Source organism: Coturnix japonica, chromosome 5 (genome assembly GCF_001577835.2).
Source record: "Coturnix japonica isolate 7356 chromosome 5, Coturnix japonica 2.1, whole genome shotgun sequence".
Classification (NCBI taxonomy): Eukaryota; Metazoa; Chordata; class Aves; order Galliformes; family Phasianidae; genus Coturnix; species Coturnix japonica.
Window position 1 is genome coordinate 34,520,985 of NC_029520.1, and position 16,668 is coordinate 34,537,652.

The window sequence follows — 16,668 nt, forward strand, 5'->3', positions numbered from 1 at the left end:
AAAGATTTGGCTTTACCCAGAGTCAGAGTTGGCGGTACAGTAATAAAATCAGAGCAAGATCCAGCCTATAAAACATGTATGCCAAATTTGTTAAATTAATTTTGTTGTAACAAGTTTTATAGCAGTCTATGCAGCATGAGCTGAGAAAGCTAGAATCACGTAATCTTATTATTACTCCTGTGCAACGTATTCCATGCGTCACAACCTTGTTTGTAAAACCTGGCAGTGAAGCATGGTACTGGTTTTGCTTTGTGATATGCAGAATGGTGAGTCCAGGGCATATAATTTCCTAGAAGAATTTTTTTTTGAGTATGATGTTGCTAAATGTAGTAGTCTCCTACCTTGTCTTATACAATCTTTGTTTCAGATTGTAATCATCATGAGAGGGTTGCCTGGCAGTGGAAAGACACATGTAGCAAAACTCATCAGGGTAAGTAAACAACTGCTCGCTGTGTAGCGCTGCTTATCTTTCATGTGCTTTATTTGCTCTTTCCTTTCTTTTTGTAAAGTATACCAAGGTAAAAGATGAAATCGGACTTGGTGGAGGAGGCAAGATCTAGGATTCAAATCTGTTGTTTTTTCATGTTCTATGTCTTCATGTAGAATGTGAATCCTGTCCACTATTAACAATCATGAAAAATACTGCTCTTTCGTTTTGAATATAGAGTCGGGAATTGCAGTTTGCCAATATGTTTTGTAGATCTTGTATAACAGAATGAAATTTGCATTGGTACCCTAGAGTGTATGTTTTGTTTTCTTCCTAGGATAAGGAAGTAGAGTGTGGAGGACCTGCACCAAGGGTGCTCAGCCTTGATGACTATTTCATCACTGAAGTAGAAAAGGAAGAGAGAGACCCAGATACAGGGAAAAAAGTAAAAAAGAAGGTACTTCTAGTTGATTTGTTTATTTTGATGAAGGAGCAAGACATGGTGGCACAACAGAGTAGCAATCAGAATTTCTGTCTTTTGCTTTGGAAGAATGTAGAGGTTTCTGACTTGTTTTTCAAAACAAGTAAATATAGAATCATAAAATATCCTGATTTGGAAGGGGCATATAGGGATCGTGTCTAACTCCTACTGTGGCTAGTATAACTACACCTAATACAAATTAAGGGCAGAATGGGTGAGTCGTTGAAAGATGAATTGGATGAAGGCTTTCTCATACTTTCTTGTACTTCATGGTCAGGATATTCAGCAGTTGAGTATTAGTTGTTTAATAGATTCCTGATTCTTAAATGCCTCTGTCATTAAACCAGGTGATGGAATATGAATATGAAGCTGATATGGAAGAGACTTACCGTACCAGCATGTTTAAAACTTTCAAAAAGACACTGGATGATGGCTTCTTCCCCTTCATTATCCTTGATGCTATCAATGACAGAGTGAGGCATTTTGAGCAGTTTTGGAGTGCAGCAAAAACCAAGGGTTTTGAGGTAAGTGTCTTAAAGTTGTTTGAAATTTCTGACACTTGTATGATGGTGTTTCAGGACTTCTGAATGAAAAGACCTTCCTGTGTTATGGAAGACTACTGTGATCTACAATTACAATTTACTGTTTTTTAGAATCTACAACAAAGGACCTATATCACCACTTAGGAAAAGAGCTCTGAAAATTGATTTATGGCATCTAATACACAGCATCTAATATTGTCTTCCTCTTTCTAGGTGTACTTGGCTGAAATGAGTGCAGATAACCAGACCTGTTCCAAGAGGAATATTCATGGACGCAAGCTAAAGGACATCAGCAGGGTAACTGTATACATATGAAGTCGCAGGATTGATTACAAGTTTTGTTGCATTTTTGCTTCTGCTGTTGTTGGAAAACTTGGTTTCTTTTAGTCTACATGGTTCCTACAGCTTTCTTCTAAGAAGAAGTGGTGATTTCATGGGATTGACTGAAAAACTTAAGAACAGATTCATCTGTTTGTGATTTTTTTTTTTCCTTTGAATTCCTTGCATTTTTTTAAAGTACTTTATTTTTATGTTCTTCTTTCATAGATGTCTGATCACTGGGAGGCAGCACCACGTCATATGATGCGCCTGGACATTCGTTCTCTGTTGCAAGATGCTGCAATTGAGGAGGTAAGAATATCTCTGCTTGTTAAAATGACAAGTTACGGAGAAGTGACTATTCTGAAAATACAAAGCTGAGGAAGGTATCACAACAGGTTGTGCAGTTGGCTCTGTAGAAAGCCAAAATTGCTGTCAGAAAAGTGTATTTCATTATTCTTAACAAATATGTAAACACAAATGCACATGCTACTTTGTGAGGCATTTTTTTAGACCCCAGATTTGATGCATCTTTGAGGAAGATTTAAAACCACTTTGTTCTTTAGCAACTATTAGGACCAACCAAAGAGTATTTTTGCTCTCTCAGAGCTTGGGACCTTTCCAGGTTACTGGATTAGAATTTGAGAAATAATTAGTGGCTAAAATAGATGGAGAATGAACAAGCTTTTCTGGGTCCCTGCTCTGGGCAATCCAGTCCTGTGCAGAGAAGTAGATAAGTAGCATTTAGCAGATTATACTTAATGTGTAAATATGCTACCTTTTCTTTCTATTCACAGTTTGTCATAATGTGTATCTTGGATATGCTATCTTTCTGTATTGTTGCATCCATCTTTGGGAGGCATATCAGGAGCTCTGGAGATAAGCTACTACATTAATCACATCCTTATTCTTCTACTTGAACTTGGAATCTGCAGCTTACCCTGTTTAAAAGATAAGACTTAGAAGCCAAGCAGAGCCTTTTAAGTTTGTGCTTGTGCTTTGTAACAGGTGGAGATGGAGGATTTTGATGCAAATATTGAAGACCAGAAAGAAGAAGCCAAAAAGGATACAACTGAGGAAGAAGAGAGTGAACTGGTAGGAGACACATCAGCCATCTCTAACAAAATGCTTGTTGATATGTCTGAGGGAGAGTTTTGTAAATGCCGATGTGTTGCCATTCTTAGCGGTGCCATCTTAATACACACATTTCTAGTCATTCTTCCTTAAACATTTCCAAGACAACTTCAATGTTAAATCCTGTTATTCTGAAGTTTTGCAATTATATTTAAGTGTGCTCTACAAAGCAGCATTATCGGACTGTTAGTTGGCAACATGCCTCTTGCAGACATTTGTTTACAAATTGCAGTGCACTGTAGCTCTCTCTTCCATATTATCTAAGTATCAGACCAAGTGGAGAGATGGGAAGAATGGGCAAAGGCTCAGTTAGCTTATTTCTTTTCACGTGTCTAAAAAACTCATCTCAGTTGTCATAGTATATGATAACAGTTATGAAGAATACTTTCTCCGCCAAAGCACTCTAACTTTGTCGGTAGATATTTCCAATCTGAGGGACGAGCTCTCTTGGAAGAATGAAGGTTAGGGAATTGCCCTGTGGTATTACTCTTTGGAGTATGTATTTAGAAGGCTTCTGAATGTAACTTCTTGGTGTGTGCTGGAGCTACAACTGATCAGGACTCAAAAAGTTGAGAGTGTCAAATCCTAGTTCCCACAACCAAGCAGTTAAATTCCAATGAACAGGAAGTAAGCAAAAGCTGGGATGAACGTTTCCTCAGGAGTGGCAGTCTAGAAAACATTTAAAATCCAGAATAAGAAAAATAAAACTTAGGAAGAGTGGATTTTAATGAGCATCTGGTTTTTGTTTTTATATTTTTGCAGTATGACTCATTCATTCTCTTGATGAAATTATTCTCTGACAGAGTATGAGACTGCGTAAGATGTGGTTAGAAGTTGTTAAAGATGCATCCATGTTTACCAGAATATGGCTGCTAGTTTCTCATTTCTCAGAGACAAGTTATGTCTGGAAAAGAAAGTTGTCTTTAGCTTTTGAGAGAAATCTGTACATAAATACGTGTGTGTGTTTATGGGCTTTGGGGAGTGTCCTGTTGCACAGCACATTATAAGAACAGGCCTTTTCTTTATGAGACAAGGAGAAACCATGGTGGTGAAAAATATACAAATTATTAATAACTAATCTACATATAAGTATGCCTTCTGTTCAGATTAATGAGAGGTGATAAATATCAAAGAATTATCTGCTGTTTATGATCTCTACTATTGAGTCACCTGGCTAATCTCAGAGAGGTATGTCAGACAGAAAGGAGGAACAGTACTTTGTGTTTGGTATCTGTCACCTTCTTGAGACGAGTCAATAAGGGTTCTTCAGTTTATTTTGCTGCGCTTATCTTAATCCTGTGGAAAAAGAGAGGTCTGGAGCTCCATCTGCCATCTGGTCTTAATCTTTTTCTGTCCTATCTGAGGACTTGGATACTACACAGGTTCAGCACACGTTAGTGCATTTCACACCCTCCAAGTCACTCTTTTGTTGCTATTATCAATTCTTCTAGGGCTGTTTGAAGCATTCAGACAACTCTGGCTTTTATGTACTCGATGGTATGATTTACTTATGCATTTAACTTAGCACTCTCATCAGCGTATCACACATTGCTTTGTTCAATACAGGCTTCTAGTTATGGTGTAACTTTTCTGAGAAACTTTAGATGCACACCTTGGTTTAAATGTAGAAATATACATACATGCCTGAATGTTTTCTGTCACAGTGAAAAACTACAGCACAAACCACTTTAGTTTGTATTAATTACAGACTCGATTAACAAACATTGAAATACAGAAATCTGATAATCTCACATCACTGAGATATACTTGATAGAAGAGAGGTCTGACAAGGATTTTGGAAAAGCAGTGCTGAATGTAACCGAAAGCAGTGTAGCTCTCTGGGATGGTGCACTCTGATTTAATAACTCCTAGTGTTCACTAATAGGTTCGTGTTCATTCTGGAGACAACATACAAATAGAGCAGGGAACAAGTTAGTAAATTAAAACTGCTCTGTGGATTGTTTATTTTCTTGCTGAAATCTTCTAGAGTGCTTCTTTTCCCTCTTAAAAATCTTAGTTAAAATAATAAAGGGTTTGGCTTTGCTACAGTGGGCTTTTTATGCAGTTGCAGAGAAACACATGTAGTTTCATACCAAATCTAAATAGCTAAAAGGAGTTATAAGGTATTGCGTAATAAGGATTTATTTGTTCAAGAGTATAAAATAGATTACCCGAAAATACCTAAAATAAATACCTTTTGCCAAATATAATATCATTATGTTCATTTGCAAGGAATAAACTGGCTGAAGACAGTTACATAGAAAACATTTGGTGCCATTATTTATAGGGAAAGAGTGTTGAGAAGGAATCATTGAAATATGATGATAGAAAAATAGTTTTGTTGTGGACTGAACGTTTATAAAAGAATTTAGTATGTTCATTTGAAAGGATTAAGTGAAACTTGTATGTAGTAAATCTGGAAATACATTCTTTAAAGCATGTGACTAAGGTAACTTTTGCATTTGTGTTTGTAAAACCTTGAATATTAATGCCTGATGAATTGTGTTGCTGGAACTTTGCCACCTGGGATTATATAATCTAGTAACTGTGCACACAGCATCACTGCTATCTGTTAGACTTGTTTGGAGTTCTATGTTGGAAGCAGCATTCTTGCAATGATGTGCAGGGGCTGCTAAAATCGCTGAAAGAGAAGTGGATGCAGAGGTTCTGAAATGCTCTGTAACTTGTTTCCTTCATCTGATAACGAGTTGTGTCTGACAAAAAGAAATACCTTAAGCTCCCATTGTAATGCTGTTTCCAGTTCAAAAGTGATATGCATGTGTATCTCTCTCTAATCCTCCGAGCTTCTCTCTGTGTATGATTTAGGGTTACATTCCGAAAAGCAAATGGGAGATGGACACTTCTGAGGCAAAGCTAGGTGGGTATTTATTTTTTCCTGTTTCTTATAGTTGGTATCTGATGATATTTGCAAGACTTTGATTTTCATTTTTACTGTGTCTCCCTTATAATGACAAATAAATGTATGGGTCTCCTACACGTGTCTGAAACTGCAAAAAAGCCTTTATACAGAAGAATTTATCCCTGTTGCCAGAGGCAAAGGAATTATGACTTTCTAGGTATCACTATTTGATGTACTCATTAATTGTTCTTTATCTGTTCAAGGAAAGTATTTTGTTGTAAAATTGAAAACAAACACTGTTTCTATTCTTTATTCATCTCCATATTACAAAAAGCAAAGACTCAATTTACATTACACTACATTCTTGTTCATACTGCATATGTTTTTCTCAAGCCTAAATGTCATCACTAATTTCTTACTTTCTTGGGTACTTACATAGTAATTAGAACTATTGAAGTTGCATCTTGCTTTCCAAAACCAGCATGTGTGTGGGCAAAAATGCCATATGTATTATTATGTTTTCAGAAATTTATGTGCCAATAATTTAGAAGTTCATTATGCTTATTACGGGGAGTAATAGAATGCTTCTGAGTAGGGGTGCAGAATGGACTTTACAGGAGTACAGGGCACCATGTGTACTGCACTTGGGTTTAGTGCTGCTGGCTACGTTATACATAAGAGCTAACACTGCAATTCTGTCAGAACCAAAAGCAACCTTTGGGCTGAAATGCAGGCGCCTTGGGTACGATGGAACACATAAATCTTGGAAGGAGTTTTTAGCTGTGGGTTGTTTAATTTTTTCTAATGAATAATGTTACTAAGTTGAGATCTTATCCATGGAATCTGCATAGAGCTACAGTTTTCTGTCACATCTACTAGAAGTAACAAATACCTGAGTGGGATACAGCATGTCTTAACATTTTTTTTATGTCTACTTCTGCATGTGTGGTACAACCCTGTGTATCACTATTTTCCAGTAACCAAAATCACCATTGTACAGTAGGAACAGCACTGAAGTTCTGGCTTGCATAAAGCAGCCTTTCAGCTCTTGCTGTTAGCTGCTGAGCTGCACTATCTCTTTTGCTGCTGTGCTCTTTTTTTAAGTGATGTAAGTATTTGTGGTATATATGGACTTTGTGGCACCTGCTGTACAACTGCAGTGGCTCTGGCATGCCAAACAGCAAGGTGCTTGAAGACAGAACTAAAGTTTTTTTCTGCACTCTTGGTTTAAAAGTTAATTATTTTGATATCTTAAGATTATGTCTTGAGTAGAAAAAAAAACAAACACATTGCAGACTTCCCAGGCTCTGATATGCCATGTATTGCTCTAAATGACATTGACTGTCCTGTAAACACTGAATAGTAGGAACAAATGTTTTATACAGCATACAGTGAACGTTGACTCATTCCATGCATGTAATGAGGAGGTCCAAAGCATGTCCTAAAACAGCTTTATGTTTAATTTTTATTAACACGGGGACTGTGGCTGCAGCAGAAATTTGCAGATCAAAGTTTTCTTCACTCATGGTCAAGTACTGCTAATAGATAGCAGCAGAGAATTGCATTCACTTTCTTTCCATGGGAAAACTTTGTTATATTAAATGCAAGAGGATTTCTATATGGTCTCAAAATAAATGTAAAATTGGGAGTGAGCAACAGCCGCATTAGTTAGCAAGATTGTTGAAATAATCCTTTAACAATCAGAACTCAATTAACAGACTGAACTTTAGCCAGCTACAAGTCATAGATACAGGTGCTGCAAAGGTCTTTCTACTAAATCCATATGTGCTGCTTTACTTTTTTAACTGCCTTCCAGATTCCTATTTACAAATATATAGAATGATAGATTAGAGGTAAATTCTGACAGAAGACTTTTTTTATAGAAGCCTGACACTCCCATGTAATGAATGCTGAGATTTTTTTGAAGAATCTCTCAGCAAGGTCAGAGAGTTTATTGCTCTGGGTATGCTTTGTAAGCACTTGCAATCTGCAAGTGAGTTTGATTCTGTTAACTTGCAGGTCCATTTCAATGGGTGACCTATTAAAATCATTTCCTGAAAGGCACACTGAGTGTGGTATGCATTTGTCATCCCAAAGTTGTTTTTTTTCCTGGGAGCTGGCCTGCCCACTAGATTTATTGCCTTAGTCCCAACAGGCATGCATCTGCACCAGTCATTTAGTGCAGAATCCAAAACCAGTCCTCTAAGTCTTGTTTTGCCTTTTGGTTTTCTTTCTCAATGGACACTGTTACATGAGAACACAGCATGATCTTACTGGCCGTGATAAGTCTCTGCAAAGTTTGAGTTCTTCTAGCTGCAATGCTGATTATGTCAGTCTCCATACTGTTTGCCCTGGAGCTCTTGCTTTCATTTACATTTACTTTGGCAGGAACAGTGCATTCCCTCTGACTGTGTGCTGTTGTATTGTTTCCCTATGCGTTGTGACTGCACAAGCACATTTTTACTTTAAAATCTAGTAGTGCTTCAGTTTTTGCAGCATGTACTATAGACAGAGTCTTAACCTTACAGAAATGGTATTTTTAAAAATCTGACTGTAAGTGTTCAGTGCAATCCTGTTTCAAAGTGTGGCTTAACTGCGACTTGGACAAACATCTGTGGAAGGTGAAATGAGCTGTGCTATAGCTGAGGTTCTGACACCATTGTAAAATCTCTTCTGGGATGCAAATAACTTTCTGCTTAAAACACTGTGGTTTTCGTGAAAGAATGGCAAAAATTTATTCAATTGATAAATTCAGTTTTTGAAGGAGCAAATAACAATGAGGAAATCTCAAGGTGAGTTTTTAAGTCCTATGGGTATTTTAAAATGCTACTGTTTCTTTACTTTTAAAGTTGAAAAACAAATACAAGAATTTGTTTGACAGTTTAACGCTGAGTAATCATCTACCATAAATATTCACAAACACCATTGTTACAAAATGAAACCTTGTCTCATTTTCAGGAAAGTTTGTTTGTTTTTTAAAGAAAAAAAGAAAGCTCTGCAATGTTTTGTGGTAGGCATTTCATATCACCTTAGAGTGTGTCTGCTGCATATGAACCACAGTGGTGTGGATGGGAGCAGATCTCTCTGGAAAGGCAATGCAACTTCAAACATGGAAGGAGATAACAAAATGAATTCCGTGTAGCAGTGACAGAAAGAAATGGAGGGTGTCATATTCTGAATGTCTCTTGAACTCTAGTAATGAGTGACACATTTCTTGGCAGTATTTTCAATTTATCTGTGTGCAATGGGGACTTGGGAGAGCAAACTCTTCCACAGTGGTAATGAGATACACTTGCATTTAGAGCATGTTGTCTTCCAAAAACATTGTGTGTGAGTTATGCATAAACATGAACAGAGCTCCTGAACTCTCAGTTCCTCACATTCCTACATGCTCCTCACTCTGTTTCTTGCTTTCCCTTTGAATGTCTTTTTTTTTTCTGGAAACTTGTTCTGTGAATGATCTACACGGCTCAGTCTGAGAGCAATGCTAAGGTGTAGTGCAAGACGTTATGTGCTGAGTAACAGGAATGTTGTGTGAATTGATTTTGTCTTCTAGAGGGAGCGCCGTCTTTCTCTGGAGATTGAACTTCAAATTTGGCAGATTTAACTTAGAGCAAAAGAAGAATCTTAAGTGAATGGTGTAACAAGATACCATGTAACAGATAGAAATATTCCACACAGATTTTTCTTAAGTGTTCTTTTTTGCATTAAAATGTTTTCTTAGAAGAAATCCTGTATCTGTTGCAGAGAAATGGGGTGGAGGTGGATTCTTAAAAACATTTTGAGTTGTATGAGGGAGAAATTATTTCACCAGTTTATGGCACTGAAACTTTACTAGCATGTTTACATCACCATTGCCTCACCTTCTCTCTCCTATATTAAGTAAAAAAACCAAACAAACACCTCATCTCTGAACTGATCCTCTTTAAATACATACTTTTGAACATCATCTTCTGGTCTCCAGAAAATATACTGCTGTGTATTTGATTTATTTCAGAGGCTTTTTGTGGGTAATTTTAATTACATCGCTGACTTTTGAGCAATGTTACCGATATCACTGGAAATGGTTCACGGAATACAGCTGCCATGCTTATTATTTCTTCTTCATATACTGGTTGCTGGTTTATAGAACAGCAGCATACAACAACAAGGGTACTAGGACTTACTTTGACTTGCGGAGCCAGATTTTGTTTTCACGTCTTACTGTTCATAATCTTAAAATGAGTGATTCCTTTGTCTCCCTTCTAAAAGCAGTTTACCATATAATTTCAAGACAATGTTGTTTTTTCACTGAGAATAAGTATCCAGAGAGGAACGCAAGTTTAGAATTGTTTTTCCTAATGCCTTTATTGATTCAGTAAGAAAAAGAAGAACCTGTTGACTGTTGGACAATCATGTTTTTCAGATATTTGTTACTAATCGAGCAACAGAAGATTCTGACTATTTTGTGGGGTTTGGGGGTCGTTCTTCCTTTGGGGAGAAATAAAAAGGGAGGTCAGGGCTTTATTTAAAAAGGGGGAGATTTTTGTTCTGCAGAAAGGGTATTTAAAAAGCCTGTATTTGCTGCATTAAGTTATACAATTATCACCTATTCCCTGATATTGCATGTATGCCATGGTTGGCACAAGTCTGGGAAAGATGCTACGGCTTTACCATTGTGTTCTAACAAGTGGATCTGTAGTTTTTGAAAGAGCTATGGGCGGCTCTGTTGTATCTGTAAGGACAGACTATATTCTCTGAACACCCAAAAAAACAAGCTTTTCTCCCTCCTGCAAATAATAAGACTGAGTGTCGTTGCCACACAGTTAATGTGGAAGTTCAATAAAACTTGAAAATTGTGCTGAGTCTTCTAGTTTATTTCAACTCTCATCATTCTACCTGTCAAGACAAGTGGATGTACAAGTTCTGCTGCTCATTCCTTTGAAACTATTTCCACCTTCGTCTTTGTTTGTGTGAATAGTAGAAAAAAAATCTCCTTTAACTCTGAGGCTCTGTGTTTATTCTCAGACAAGCTGGATGGTTTGCGGACTGGCACTAAAAGAAAACGTGACTGGGAAGCAATTGCCAGCAGAATGGAAGATTATCTGCAGCTTCCAGATGACTATGACACACGTGCTTCTGAGCCTGGAAAGAAGAGGGTAATACATTTTCAGATAACTTCCTTTAGATGACCATTGAACAATCTCTGTGAAAAAGAATTCATGTGAAGTCAATCTGTGTCTATGGGTATGGGTATTTTATTGACTCCCTTTTCATTCTAATGTTCTATTAAATTCTGTAGGAGAATGTTTTGGAGAGCCGTGGTTTCTGGAGGTAAACAGGTTATTTGTAACAAAGCGAGGAGGTGCAGATAGTGAAGGTTAAACATGCATGGCATGGCTGTGGAGGGATGTAGTCGTGTCCCTGTTCACGGTTAGTAAGGACGTACTTTGATTTGGAGGAGTCTTTAGGGTACTTTTCTAATGCAGTATGTTTTGTGGTGAGATATTATGATACACAATGCATTCTAAGACAAGATTATTTTATTAAAATCTAAAGTTGAAGCTAATATGAATAATGTTGGTCTTTATGGCATCATTATTTAGTGAATGAGTTGATCAGAAGTGCAGTTCATTCACTTTTGATACTAAAAGTAATTTGAGCCAAATGTTCGTGTTTGGGTTTTGTGTTTTGTTTTGTAAGGTCAACTAGAATACGTAGGTAATGCTGCACAGTGTGTGTGAGAGAAATGGAGTTACTAAAACATTTGCAGAGAAGTTGTGGTTGAAGAAAGCAAACGTTGCTTGTCAGTATGAATATCTGAAGAAATTCAAGTAGATGTTGAATAGAGGGGTACTGGCAGAAAGGTGTTAAGAGTATGTCCTGAAGTAACAAACCAGTCCAGATGAGGGTGTTAAGGACGTCAGAGAGGTGTCCTTCAGCTACTGTTTTTCTCGTTCTACAATTGTGTGTTGCTGTTGAGTGTCTGAACTACAACCATTCATCATCTCCTTCTTCCATCCCTGCTGCTGTGCTCCCCCTTATCAGTTATCTGGTTTTGTGGGTGAGGGAATGACTGTATGTATTTGAACAGGACAGGTGCAGGTGATCTGCATGACTGTGAAGAGACACAAAGGCAACAGATGCACTATAAAGATGGGAGACAACAAAATGCATGTCTTTCCACTAAAAAACTTCATACATAAAAAACTACCACAGAAGATAGAGAAGAAAATGATCTCTTATTCAGCCACTTCTTGCTGAGTTCCTCTTACGCTGTCTTCCTATACTTTGTAGCCTTCTCAATGTTTCCATTGTGCAATCGAAAAACAGGTTGTACAGAAACAAATTAATCTTCAGTTGTCCTTGAAGAACGTGTTGTGTTGAATAGAAGAACAGTTGTAGTGATTCTTCTGCTCTCAGAATTACAGCACTGAAACAGAAAATGCTAATCCTCCGTACCTTTTTTTTCTACTTCATAGTGCATTTGTGATATTCAATTAAACATAGCGCAACTGGCATAGTTTGCCTTTCCTCATCAGAAAGCAAATTAACAGGTACCTGTTGGTATTAAACTAAGTGCAGATTCAAATTCTTGTACTCATCTGCAATGGGAAGAAAGCTTAGATGTGTCTCAGGAATTCTTAAAGGGAGTATCCAACTGATAGTATGTTTTCCGTAGGTGCGGTGGGCAGACCTAGAAGAAAAGAAGGATGCAGACAGGAAAAGGGCCATTGGTTTTGTTGTTGGACAAACAGATTGGGAGAAGATAACAGATGAAAGTGGTCATCTTGCAGAGAGAGCCCTCAACCGCACCAAGTATATATGAAAAAGTGGTTAAGTGGAATTTTGTGCCTTTAAGGTATGTATTTGGTCATCTTGCATGTTTATGGCCTTGATGTTTATTGGTTGGTTTGTTTTTGAAGCATTAAGGTTGCAGGCCATGTCACTGTTAGGGTTTTCCTGGACAAGATTATTTGATATAGTAGGTGTCAGCTGTGCACTTTCAGTGTACAGCATCTAAAACATAACGGACAAAGACTGTCAGCTCTCAGTCTCCAAAACCTGCTAACAGGAATAGTTACAACACTAAGAATAGTTCAGCTGCGTGCACAGTCTTACCTAGTTCAGATTTTGCTTGCTGTATCTTAAATGTCCATTTTAGTTGCTGTTTTACTTGATGTAACAAACTTTTCCTTTCTTTACAGGCCACTTGCTCTGAGGAGATGTGAACCAAGGTGTCATGAGCATCTTGCATGGGTCATGTCACTCCCACCTTCACTGTTTTCATTTGTTCTTTTAGTTTCAGCAATTTTTTGAGATGTTGGCAAATACCCAGTGCCCTCGTAAAAAAAGATAATCCCACTGCTCCTAAATGAGAGAAACAGTTTACTTTTTAATATTTTTTTGAGGGGAGGGAGGGGGAGGGCCAGTAGTTTTAGCTGCTGTTAGTGGGATAAAGTGGAAGGATTAGACGGATGTTACCTCCACTGTACTGTCACAGAATGTTTTATCACCTTTGCTTTGTTGCCGTTCTCGTTTTATACTGTATGTACCTTGTAGCTTATTGTATTAGTAAGCAGAACAATAAATTTCACTATAAACTCTGTGTTCTTGGTGGACCATATAGCATGGATTTTGTTTCACCTTTTGATGTGGTCTGTGTCTTCACATGTTGATGGTACTCAGAACTGTCCATACCTGAAAGAGGTACTGTGCTCTTATTCTGGATTGTGTCCTGTCTTCTAGGTTGATCACCTGCTCTTCTTCTCGTAGACAGCTCTAGTAAGGCCTCAGCTTTTGCTGGCCTTTAAGAAATACACCATACTCTTTCTCCATGGAGAGCGGAGATGATCATTTTCTGGATCCTAGTTTGTTAGCTATGTCAAATTTCCATTACTACATGAGTATAACTTGTTTCGGGTGGGTCTGAAATACTCAAAGTAGTAATGTATGAAGAACATTTATTTAATGCCGAACTTGAGAACAGGTACTACAGACTTCTGTGGAGAGCAGCCTAGAAAATGCATTCTGGTCTGACTGTGTCTTTTAGTGAATGCTGTTCCTTACCAGGGCTTTTCATTCCATTCATAAGTCTACTGTCTTGTAGAGGAATGTCTTTAAAAGAAGCAACAAAGACCAAATATTATAACCCTCTATTCCTTTAATAAATGTTTAACTTGCTGAAAAAGAAAATAATAATACTCCACAGTATTAAAACTGATAAAAATTCTTCATGGCTGGTGGCGTACCACTCCTGCACAGTATCACAGGTTTGCTGGTGAAAACTTTGTTCACTCAAGTTCTGAAGGAAATGCCTGGTGTTAAGAATGCTGTAACCAGTCAAAGTGTTTATATCTGAAAATAATTGTTATTCTAGCAGTGAATTGAAATCTTTCTCCTAATCTTTTTGAGGGATGCAAACAGAGTCCTGAATTTCCTTCTTTGCTCCTCTTTGTTTCTCTGCTGAGCCATCACATTGTGGGGTTTTTTTTTCTATGTTGGAAAATTAGTTGTTTCTGCTGTGGCAGTAGTTTATGCCATTAAGAAGAGCAAGTGATACTAATGGGTGGTTCTGTTTGCCATTGTAATGGTTCGGTTTATTGGGCATTTATCAGCTTTGCCTGTGTTCTATGATTGAAAGCTCTTTGGAAAAGAGTGGATGAGTACATGGACTTATGTTATGCCCTGAATGTTTTTAATACGACAAAATCAAGCTTCCTGAATACAAAAGCAGAATGTAAAGATTGTGCTCTTATATTGCTTGTACACTATGATGTAGCATATATACTCCGTTTTTAAATGTTGTCAAGTGTTCTTTGAATTCTGATTGAGAACTGTTGACAAGGGGAAACTATAGTTAACAAAAGACAGTAGTCTGTGTATTAGTGTGAAAATCCAGCACATTTCACTTCAGGGAAGCTTCTCTCTCAAGTACACATCAAATGGTTTTCAACCTACTGTAAGTACTCTGCAACAACACTGGAATTCGTGTGACACCCCACTGTTATGATTTGATGCCATTTCTTGACTTTGATTATTGTTTTATCTGTATTTCTGGTGCTGAACCTAAACCAGGTCCTTTATGACGGTTTCCTTCTAAGCTAAATAATATTTAGTTAAAAGTACTTACTACTTTTAATAAATTTGAGAAGTATTTCAGCAGATAATGCTCAAAGGGATCATGCTGGGATTTTGTTGTTCTGTTTGGGTTTTTTTGGTGGTGATCGCAGTTGAAGGGAGATTGCATGTAAAGTTATGCTTTATTCTGATAAGAAAGAGAAAATGCCTAAATTCTCAAATTTAGGTCAAAATTCCATTTATGATAAAAGCTTGGGAGCTGATGCCATTGCTTATATTGGCTCCCTGAAGTTCTGTATTTTCCATCGCCATGCCACGTAGAACTCATTAAGTGATCTTCGCCATCTGTTTCATTTGGTTTCAATGCTTAGCAGGTCAGTTTTCTATCTGCTTTATGCAAAGTGGCTCTCAAAGAAAATAACACCTTGCCCTGTAACAGATTCCACGTACTCTGGTTCTTCGTTGAATGAAGGAATTTAAACAAACATGAGAAATCTGTCTTTGCTGCTGGCAGAAGTGAGAAAAGCGTGGGACTGTCCTACTAGGTTTATAGTTGTCAGAGCTTGATGATCAATGCTTTCTCTTTTGTCTGGAATAACCTTTGCTATAGAATCCAGGAAGGCTCAATCATGATTTAATTGTTTCTCATCTGCTCTCTAATACTGGCATTAGAATCTCTCACAGCACTGGCCAGAAAAAAAATGCCTACTTTCTTTCTTGGCTAAATAAGAAAAGTTGCATCCTGAACTTCTAAATAATAATCTGTCTTTGACTATGCATGCAATTGTGTTAACTTCAAATTGGATCCTTTCTGTGTAGCACAGCACGTTCGAAAATACAGCCTTGCACAAAGTCACAGGTAGTAGCTGTAGAATTGAGCTTCTGCCTCTTAAGCACAGTTGTCTATTTAAAGAGTGTTTTCTGGGATTTACAATTTCTTATGGCACTTTGGTTGTTCTCAAGATTATCTGCTTTGTTAAGAATATTGGAATTACCTACCTCATGGAAAAAAAAATACATGGGCTTTTTACAAGGGAACTTGCAACCTAAGACATGATGTGAGTATATTGATAGAGCTTAGTTGTTTTCTTTAGCCGCCTTGTGTGTGTTACTCTAGGATTGCTCATTTAAGCATATTGGCTTGACTATGGTATGCAAGAGTAAAAATCCACCATGTGCTGTTACATCACTTTTGGAAATGTCATGGTTGTCTCTTAAATGTTTGCATCAACATAGACAACCCGCTTTGCATTATTAGTTACCTGTCTTTACAAGGGAAGAGCTGGCAGTTGGTACATGTTGGATCTCTGCTTTCCTGGCCTACTTGTAAACAATATGCTGTTGTTAATGCCTATTTTTTAAGGTATTGCCTTAACTATTTTCTTTTGATTATGAAGATTAACTGTGATGATTGATTATCTTCCCTTTGATTATGAAGAATAATGGTTTGTAATTTACGTTGGGAAGGATACTTCCAGCAGAAGGATGGTCTCTTTGGTTGTGTGCTTTGAAATTAGAAGAACAAGACTTTAAGCTGAAATCTGTTTTTTCCAGTTTGAGAACATATCTGGAAGAGTCTGGGATTCCTTTTCAAAGGAATGAAGTAATTCAGCCTGTAGGGCAGCATGTTGCCCCCTAAATGACTTCACTGTTAACTGAAGAAAAGTATTCTTTGCCAATATAAATCCTTTTATTTATTGTGGCTGTCATGAATTATTACGTGCCCTTTGGACTCACTTTCTCATAGCAGATTGTGCAATTTTATTAATATTACTGCCATGAAATTATGGAAACATAGCATTGAACAAATCTCAGGACATGAAAAAGTGATTGGTCTGGGATGAAC

The 16,668-nt window shown here is 37.4% G+C and overlaps 1 protein-coding gene across 9 annotated transcripts in view; it reads left to right on the forward strand.

The window, feature by feature from the left end:
• The window catches only part of YLPM1 (YLP motif containing 1), a 42,340-nt gene that overhangs the window by 19,068 nt on the left and 6,604 nt on the right, over positions 1–16,668 (forward strand). For 5 of the 9 annotated variants that reach the window (XM_015865125.2, XM_015865124.2, XM_032445088.1 and 2 more), the window contains 10 exons: positions 368–430; positions 765–884; positions 1,256–1,432; positions 1,664–1,747; positions 1,997–2,080; positions 2,777–2,863; positions 5,729–5,780; positions 10,770–10,900; positions 12,424–12,603; positions 12,950–13,368. In XM_015865125.2, the coding sequence (XP_015720611.2) occupies positions 368–430; positions 765–884; positions 1,256–1,432; positions 1,664–1,747; positions 1,997–2,080; positions 2,777–2,863; positions 5,729–5,780; positions 10,770–10,900; positions 12,424–12,570 (945 nt within the window). In that variant the 3' untranslated portion in view covers positions 12,571–12,603; positions 12,950–13,368. Of the gene's footprint in view, positions 1–367; positions 431–764; positions 885–1,255; positions 1,433–1,663; positions 1,748–1,996; positions 2,081–2,776; positions 2,864–5,728; positions 5,781–9,318; positions 10,601–10,769; positions 10,901–12,423; positions 12,604–12,949; positions 13,369–16,668 lie in introns of those variants that run through there. The other 4 variants (XR_001555794.2, XM_015865127.2, XM_015865128.2 and 1 more) reach the window with 4 other exon arrangements.